This window comes from Zingiber officinale, chromosome 6A (genome assembly GCF_018446385.1).
Source record: "Zingiber officinale cultivar Zhangliang chromosome 6A, Zo_v1.1, whole genome shotgun sequence".
Taxonomy (NCBI): Eukaryota; Viridiplantae; Streptophyta; class Magnoliopsida; order Zingiberales; family Zingiberaceae; genus Zingiber; species Zingiber officinale.
In genome coordinates, this window is record NC_055997.1 from 1,184,942 (window position 1) to 1,194,732 (window position 9,791).

The 9,791-nt window shown below is 44.5% G+C and overlaps 1 protein-coding gene across 1 annotated transcript; it reads right to left on the reverse strand.

Annotated features, from left to right (window-relative positions):
* Window positions 1-5,118: 5,118 nt before the first annotated feature.
* Window positions 5,119-6,823, reverse strand: LOC121995543 (aspartic proteinase nepenthesin-1-like). Its single transcript, XM_042549264.1, has one exon. The coding sequence runs from the start codon at window positions 6,624-6,626 to the stop codon at window positions 5,301-5,303; it is 1,326 nt and encodes a 441-aa protein (XP_042405198.1). The 5' UTR covers window positions 6,627-6,823; the 3' UTR covers window positions 5,119-5,300.
* Between the last annotated feature and the right edge of the window lie 2,968 nt (window positions 6,824-9,791).

The following is a 9,791-nucleotide window of genomic DNA, read 5'->3' on the forward strand; positions in this document are numbered from 1 at the left end:
CCAACGAGCACCGTCGTTAAAGATCGAGAGCCGCGCCGATCGGCTATAAACATCCGCGCCGACGAGCACCGTCGTAAAAGATCGAGAGATTGATTAAGGCCGATCGGCCGTCGGTTTGCCAACACTTCGCATTTACTGAAGGCAAACAGTATAGCCAAGCGCTAAACGATTTTGAGGAAACAAGTCAATTGATTAACCCGATCGGTCGTTTAGTAGGAAACAAGGGGAGTCCAACTGATTCTACGAATAAGCAGCAACACACTAAAAGGAGACAATGAAGGGCAAACAAAAAATACAAGCAAAGGAACATAAGGAGGCCGAACGGCACGTACAAAAATTTTTTTTGCATCCGCTGAGCGGAGGAAATACAGAAAGCACTCGAAAGAACTCGCCTCACTCCGGGTCTTTAAAATTAAAAAAGGCGTCCGGGATATCATCAATCATGGCCGCCAGGTCGGAGGAGGGAATATGCATTCCCGTAGGAAGGTGGCCACCCTTCTTCAAATACGCCATGGTGACCTTGACCGCCTCGGCGAAAGTGGAGGAGACGTTGTCGCCAAATTTTGCGCCGAACCGTTCCGAGCGGAGATATTCTTGGCGCGCTGCTAAGCGACTCGGCTCTCCCTCCTTATATTTTTTAAGCACCGCTCGGGAGGCAGTTAAGGAATCTTGGACTGCCTTCAAGTCCATCTCAGCTTTTGTGCGTTCAGCCGAACGGACCTCCCGCTCGGCGTTCAGCTAGGCCTCCAGATCCTTGGATCGCTGATCTAGCGCACGGACATCTACTTTCATCTTGTCCAGATCAGCTATCGCTCGCTTCTTCCGGGCAGTAGCGCGTTTGGCATCCGCTTCGCGCTTCTTGATTTGGCCCTCTAGCCGAGCCACCTCTGTAGACAGGTCGGCGGCCTTCTTCTGTTCGGCCTCGCGGGCTTGTTTCTCCCGCTTGGCCGATGGACCCCCCGACACTTGGAGTTTCTCCAGGAGATCCTCCAGCTCGGCTAGCCGATGGCTAGTGGCGATTTGCTCAGCCCAGCGCTGTAAGGAAAATAATAAAATGAGGAACCGGACAGTAGCATGGCACAGAAAGAAAAATGAATTCACCTGAGTGGCCTGCTGCATGTTGTTATCGCCGAGCTGCTTAGGCGTCATGAGGGCCACTTGAATCTGGGCATCCTCGAAGAGCTTGGCGAGCGGACCAGTCAGGGTTATTTCATGAACGGGGCTGGCGGGCCGATCGGCTGACAGTAAATATTCCTCCGATGGGAATCGAAGGGTAGTCTTGATGGTCGGGTGGCCGGTCGGCGCTTCCTCAGCCGCAGTCGCCTGGCCTGAGGACTCCCCTATGGTAGAGGTTTCGCCCAACCTCCGTAAGCGACGACGAGTTCGTGGAGGAGAACCAGAGGGTTGTGCGGTGGGGGCCACTGGAGTCCCGATCTGCGACGGCGTGCGATCTGGCGGCTCCCGATCGGCGCCTGTGGTCCGCCCTCTTGGGTCGGAGGAAGGTGAGTCTCTTCGACGCCGCGAACTTCCTGGGGATCCCGACTGGGACTCCCGCTCACCGGAGCAGAGAACGGATCCGCCTCAACCTCCGCTTAGCGGCTGAGGTAACTGCTTCAGGCGCATCGTGTCCCCTCTCCTGTAGGCCGGACGGTGGGATAAGACCCGCCGCGAGCTCTCTTTGGTGGCCGCTTAATTTCACGGCCTTCAACTTCGATGAGCGGTAGCTTGGAGCGCCACATGACTTCAAATAATAGAAGAAATTAAAATGTTAGACAAAAAAGACGAGAAGAGTAAAAGTCCTTACTCATGCGGGGGAGATTGGCCCAACGGAGATAATCCAAAATATACAACACCCTTGAGAAGCAATCGGTCGATCTTGTACCGACCGGACAACCAGTTCACGCATGAAGGTATGCCGATTCTTGAATTTGCCGAGCTCCTACTGGGTCGACGTGATGCCGCCATTTGGTTCAAATGCCGCCGCCGAAGTCGGATGTAGAAGAAAAATTCCTTCCAGTGCTTGTTGGAGGTCGGCATATTATCAAAAAATTTAAACCCTATTCTACTCTGGAAAATGAAAGTGCCCAACTCGGATTGTTTGGGGTAGAAGAAGAAGTGGAATATTTTGGGGTCAAGTGGGATACTATGCAGCTTAAAGAGGACAACCACCCTGCTCAGCAACCTAAAGGAGTTCGGCACAAGTTGGCCGAGCGGGATGCGGAAATAATTACAAACCTCCAAAATGAATGGATGGGTAGGAAATCTAAGGCCGCCCTGGAATTGGTCTAGAAAAAAGCAAATGGTGCCGATCGGCGGGTTATGGGGCCGATCGGAAGGGCCGGCTATAATTATTTCGTGGTCATCGGGGATCCCGTACGTTCGAACAAGACGCCGAGCACCCTCTTCATCAAACCGACTCTCCATGGTCATATACCAAGGGCCATGAACACCAACAGCGGGCTCAGAGGAGCTTGCCATCTCGGAGAAGCAATAAGATGGCAAGAAACCAGAGGAACGGGAACGAAAGAGGCAAAACGACTTGGGAGGACCTTGTAAACGAAGGGAGAAGACTCACTGAGAAGGAAACGGGCGGAAAAGATCACCGGTGGGTTGGTAGCCGCCGAAAAAACAGGAACTGGATCGTCGGAGGTCGCAGCAGAAGAAGAGGCGGAAGGACAACGCACAAGCAAGCATGCGGCGAAGGAAGTAGACGGAGGCTTTATACGGCAGAGGCTGGTCGGCCTCCGCCGTCGGATGCAGGTCACGAGAGACGAGGTCATCATCTAACCGTCCATTTCAAAGTAATCGGCGTCCCATTGTACGAATCATCACCGCCACACAAGAAGAGCCACGTGGCGCTCTGTCACCAGGCGCAATTAAGGCGCCCATACCGCGCATGCTTCGGTTTAATGAAGAGGATTTGCGTGATTTTCGAGAAGATTTAGACAAGCAAACATCCACGTTGAGCGACAAGACAACCAAAACGAAAAGCCGAGTGAGCCGAGCGGCTGAATTTGGCAGAAGGGTCGAACGGCCCCAGGGATATTATAAGCGACGGAAAGGCGACGACCGCCCGCTCGGACACATAGTCCAGTCAGTCGGACTCACTGCCTCCTTCGACTAGACTTGAAGGGGAGGCAAGTGATCCGGCGGTAAGAATGGGGGATCCACTTCCTGAAGGGTCTCAGCTTGAGGACAGATGGAGGGCTGACTAAGCGGTTAATGGCCGCGCCGAGCAGCTGAGTAGGTCCGAGCGGAACCAAAGATAACCCAGCCAGGCTTGGGTTTCCGACGCCAAGGCAGGAGGATTGAATGGCCGAGCGGGGCGTCTGCCCGGCTGGAACCGAGGGGCCGAGCGGGTTGTCCGTTCGGCCAGGATAAGGGCGAGGATACAAAGGTTAGCCGAGCGGCCTATTCGTTCGGCTCGAGATATGGGATGTCAGCAGAGGCATGTCTAATGATTATGCCGTACACAGAATTTCACGATAGAAGATCTTGCCGTCACATCATGGAGAGGTTGATACAGTAGCGGTATGGCCTCATGGATGCCCTTCTGACAGACCCATACCTGGGCATGGTCGAAAGCAGGAGATTGCTTCGATTGGCGCGCCCAGGCTTCTTGGAGAGGTCTATATAAGGTCTCCATTTCTTCACCGGAGGTACGCGAGTCTTCACTCTGCAGCCACCTTCTTCATCTATTTCCTCGTCTGACTTGAGCGTCGGAGGGCCGTCGCCGGGACACCCCCCCGGCTCGGTTTTGTTGCAAGTTCGCCGGAGCACTCGAGGATCCAGCAGGGAGCGCCACGTCCCCAGCGTTCGTTGACCCCTGATTCGGACAGGATCAATGAGCTTGAGCTTATTTGAAACTTGACTTGAACTTGGTTCATTTAGATTTATCGAGCTCTCAAGTCAAGCTTGTTTAATTTGATTATTTAAAATTTTTTACTTGTTTAATTGGTTATTGAGCTTCATAATTTCAACTTCTTTGTTTATTTTATTTTATTTTTATTTATTTATTTAGCATATTGATATGAATTTTATTAATGAACATTGTTTACTAATATTAATGAACTAAATACATATATGTTCAAATTTATTTGTTTAATTTAACGAACTATTCAAGCTTATATATATAATTAATTATATATATATTAAACGAATATAAACAAACCCTTATCAAGTCAAATACTAAACTTATTCATAAAAAGTTAGTTAATTTATAACCCTAGCCTAAATTGAAGGAAAATCTTACCAAGATCATCATGTATTTTTTTTTTATAATTTATGATTTTTAGCATTTTAAGTATTTAGTATCTTTTCTATTTTTTTAGAAATTCTCATATTGTGAATTTATTAAAAAAAAATTCTAATTTTCTTTCCTTTCTCCTTAATTTTTTTGATTTTAAGATAGAAATTAAAGTCTTCATAATTTTTTCCTTTCTTCCTATTTTAATGTTAGAGTGTAAACATCTATTTGTTTGAAAAATAATTCTTCATTATTTTTATTATTATTATTTTAAAAAAATCTAAAGGACCACAGTTTATCTTCATTTCTCCTCAATTTTCCCTTCTTATCAGTCGGATAATCACTATCATATTCAAAGTAACATACTTGGAGACAAATCCAAATCCAAAGGGTGCTCTTCATGAAAAGAAGTCCAAGGGATGCATTAAATTAAAGAGTACTGTGATAATCTCCACGCCTCTTTGATGGGTGTGTCCCTTCGCTTGATTGGAAACTAGGCGAGTCGGGAACTCGGGAGGTCGAACTGACTCAAGAATTTGATAAGTCAGATCGACTGATACCGAGTGGATCCTTTATTTACATCCACATCAATCATCTTATTGAAATGAAAAATTGACTCGAAATAAAGGATCAAATTAAGATGGAATATGTTGAGAAGCAAACTCTGATCACGCATGCATGCATGCTCTATTTTCCTCATTTAATTTATAATTTGGTTTCTCATATTTATTTAATTTCATAAACCCTAATTAATGTAATTAATTATTCTCACACCACAAACCCTATTTAATGTAATGAACCAAACTGTTCAGGGTGATTCTTAGTTCATGTATCAGAATTATTGGTGAAGACTGCTTGTATCCCCATTATATATCATCATAAACTTTGACGGATCATAATTGATCCAAAATTTGTAGATTGCAATCAAACTAGAAGAAAGAAGAGAAGCAACGATCACAAAGATTACGAGAAAATGATGGTGAATTAACGTCAGTAAGCAAGAATATGATCACTGATAAGATATAATATGCAATAATTCCACATAATTATCAAATCACAGCGTATCGCACTGCGCCGAGACGAAAGAAAGCGCCTCCTCCTTCAGATCGTAGAGAACATGCAGGTTCTGCTGCTGGAAGTTGCCAATGATCGACAAGCCCCTCGATCCCATGATGGTCAAGCACAGCAACCCCGTGCTCGAATCCGCTATTATGTAGTTCTCCGCCGGCAAATCCAGATCGGCGCCGTCGAAATTGAACGTCAGCTTCGGCACCTCCACCGACGACGATTCTGCCGGCAGCGAGAAACAAACGTCGAGTCCCACGTCGGATCCGTCGGCCACCGGTAGCTGCACCTGGTTCAGGAACGCCCGCTTCACTTGCCGGTACCCCGCCGCCACCAAGTACGTGATCGACGTGCCGGAGTCGATGATCACGCCGCCGGTGCCGTCGTCTTGGAGGGCGAAGGCGGAGCTTGGGATTTGGAGGCGGGTCCCGCCGACGGTGATGCCTTTGAGGGGGAGGTAGTAGAAGGATGGCTGCTGCGGGTTCTTCAGCAACGGAATCGTTTGCACAGCCGTCGCCGCTTCTCCGGCGCTGAGGTCGGCCAGGGAGCCGAAGAGCAGGGGACTCTTCTTGGATTGGTTGAAGGAGGTGAGGCAGTAGGAGAACTTGCCCAATCCCAGCTGAGATATCAACGAGAGCGGCCCGCGGCCGAGCCCCACGATCCCTCCGGCCTGCGTGAAGCCGCTCCCCTGATTGGTGTCGCCGCAGCCGAACGCGACGCCGGGCACTGCCGTCGCGTTCGCGCCGCCCCCGAACCCAAAGGTCTCGCTCGCGAGCACGCCTTGCGTCGACGAGGAGTCGCCGTAGGTGTACAGGTACTCGCAGGCGGAGGTCGCGCACCGGGAGGTGGGCAGGGCCTGGCAGAGGTCGCCCGAGCAGGGGAGCTTCTTGTAGGTGGAAGAGTTCGAGGGGTCGAAGACGGCTGTGGGCTGGGAGAAGCACTCGAGGCAGGGCTTGCACTGCGTCCAGATAAGGTCGCTGCCGGTGTCGAGGATGGCGGAGTAGGCGAGGCTGGGCGTGCCGATGGCGAGATCCATGAGGAACTCGCCGTTGCCGGGGTGAACCGGAGCTTCGACTTGACTACTGCTGCCAGGTGCGGCGGCTTTCACCTCCGCGGCGCTGTGGCCGGAGGTCAGCCTCGCGACCCTATGACTGCTGCGCATCGCAGCTCGCCGGAGCAGCTCAAATTTGGAGAAATTTCCATCGGAGTCGACGTGAGTGAGCTCTACTCTGAGACCGCTCAGCGATGAACAACGAACCATGAGAATTAACGCCGATATTTGGAGTATGAAGAACAAAACCCAAAGCTCTCCCATTTAGCAGAAACAAAATTAAAACAAGCAGAGATTCAAACTACTGTCTCAAGAACAAGAAGGGCATGCAATCGATTAAAAGCAAGATATGGAGTCTGAAGAGAAGGGAATATAATAATCTGCATGTTTTGCGAATTGATTCACAGTTTATTGGTTTAGGTTTAGATAGGTAAGATATCTGTTTCTCCACCTTCAGTTGAGTGCAATGTTGTTACATGCAGCTAATGGAATGGTCATGACTCGTGATCAACGGCTTTGACTTAGGAAAGAAAGTCAGATCTTAGCAGAATTTTATAAATCATGAGTTGATGTGGAACGGAGAGGAGGGTTGCTGAGCAACTTGAATTAATGATAACATCACTTGGAGGTAGAATATGTGTTTGTTTATGTGTGCAAGTAATTAGTCATGCCAATGGAAGCCACAGAAGGTCTGGTGGTTGTAGGTGGAGGTTTGGTGATCTATCAACATTGTTTGCTTCGCTTCTTAATTTATAGAGAATAACAAGGAGGCATCGAATGTGACAACAGCCGCTCCCAACCTGCCTGGAAAAATGGGTTGACAGTAAGAAATTTGTACCAAATAAATACTTACATTGCTCTTTGGAGAAAAACCGGCAAAGATCTTGCCAGCAGAAGAATCATCACGAACGAATCGAATCGAATAGTCCTTAGTATTCCATGAATCAAATCCCTCTCTACCAGATGATCTCCTTACAAATTCCTTGGATGAACTCATCATCTTTGGCTTGGACGTCCATTTATAAGAGAAAGATGACTCTTTCTCTATCTCCATTAATGAAAGAAGGTGAAAGGGCTGAAAGAAGGTGAAAGGGCTGAAAGATGAAAGAGAAGAAGTGTCTTTTCATCTTCTTAACTCTAACATCTTCCATTCATACAAGTCAATCTATAAAAGTCATTTAGTCACAAAGACCATGTAAGAATATTCAATTCATACTGCAATGAAAATGATTCGTGCGACAGTAAATATATATATATTGAGCAATTATTGCTAAAAAAGTTGTTACACTTAACTTAATTGCTCTATAGAACGAATATGAGACATCAATAGCTTGTCTTTATCCCAGATTAAATTATTTACATCAATATGAACATCTATAATTTCTCATAATGACCATTATGTCGAGAGCATGTTCAACATCTCCAATCAATATAATTATTCACGATCACATTTTAAGTATTCAACAAAAATTGTAATTGGTCGACCAGTGAATAAATGTCAAATAAGTAAATCAATTTTAATATTCCTTTTTAGCTAGAATCTATTCATTCTAATGAGTGACTTTTCTATTTATGCTTCATAAACCTAATCATCCATAGCTAATAGGAAACATGCTAAAGTAGGAGGCACTGATTAAAACTTTAAGTAGACAGCTAAATAGTCACTTAGAGTAAGATTAAGATTAACTTATAATTTCAAGGGGCTCACATAGTAGAGAAGCAAAGATCTATTCTCCTACTACCCTTATTGTAGCCATAACACATGTGGTATGAATCACATGATATGATATTTTTCTCTTACAAAAAAAGAGTGTATGTTTTTGTCAAAATTTAACATCGTACAGATTTTGATTTAGACATACCTAATGTTTAATTTTAAATTCAACATATGAATTCTAATATGGTCATAAGCAGATTCAGTAAATGGTAAATTCATTTATTTTGATCATTGTTAGTACATAAATGATCTCATGTTGACACAATTATCAAGGCGAACTTAACTAATGGGCATGTCTTTATCCACAACTACATAAGTTATCCTATAAGTAACAGTTTTACCTCTATTTATACTTAACAAATAGTGATGATTATCCATGTGAGTGGATCAATCTCAATCTGTCAACACAATTTTCGAGACTTTTATCCAAATGTAACAAAGACATTTACACTGAATAGATCATGATAATTCATATATCTAATTATTTTTACAAAGTGTGACATTTTATGAAATTCCAAAGACTTTAGATGTCCTTGAAATGACTCTTTAGTCAATAGCTTAGTAAAATGATCTGCAAGCATAGCACGTATAAGGATATACTCAAGAATTATCTTTTTTTTGTCCATAATATCCCTTACAATATTATACTTAATTTCTATGTGCTTATCTTTGCTGTGATATTTGGGATCCTTAAAAAAAACTATAGCAGCTTGACTGTCATAGAACACTGTAACTGTTAGAGTGTATACTAAAAGCCTAGCTTTTGTAAATATTTATTTTAGAAATAAAAGAATCACATTGGTCAAATGCCTACATTTATTTGTTAAGTGTAGTTGTTCAATTAATTTATATTATAGATAACATGGCGTGTGGTGTCATACATAGAAGATCATGTTATCAACTCTTTATAAATTATAAACAGTTGCTCATGACTAAGATGGAAAGGAACAAACCATTGGAATAGTCGTAGTGTAATTAGGTATTAGTTTATCTTGACTAATAAATTACATTAATACACTCTAAGTGTATTGAGTAGGATCATTTTAGGTAAATTCTTTTTATACTGACTTAATAAAAGAACTAGACCTTAGTTATTATGGAAGTGTGTGCTCTTAATCCTAATATAATAACAAGCACATATATTTAGTATTTATTTCTTTAACTTATCAAAGGGTGAGATTTAGCTTGATAAATCAATAGACCCGATAAGTTGGGAAATGATATTACTTATAGTGTGTGTTGTTGATTATAGAAGGAAACTGTTTCCTAGTTATCTAGGTTGAGAATGTCCCCAAGAGGAGCTCATAAGGATTGTCATGTTAAACCCTGCAAGTGAACTTAGTCCGACATGACAATGAGGTTGAGTGGTACTACTCTTGGAGCTAGATATTAATTAAGTGAGTTGTCAGTAACTTACTTAATTAGTGGACATTTGTTATCTTAAACACAGGGAGACTAACACACTCATAGTAAGAAGGAGCCTATAATGTAATTTGGGATTGGTGTGGTAGTGTAACAATAACTCTCTAGTGGAATGAGTTATTGTTGATGAACTTGAGTTGTGTGTTCGGGGCGAACACGGGATACTCAAGCTCATCGGAAGGCCAAAACCAATTTCTCCTCTAGGTCCCTGTCGTAGCCTCAAGTCCATCCAAATATAAGCCCATCTTGGTGTCCAAGAAGGGGGTAGGTCCAATTCTTGGTGACCAAGC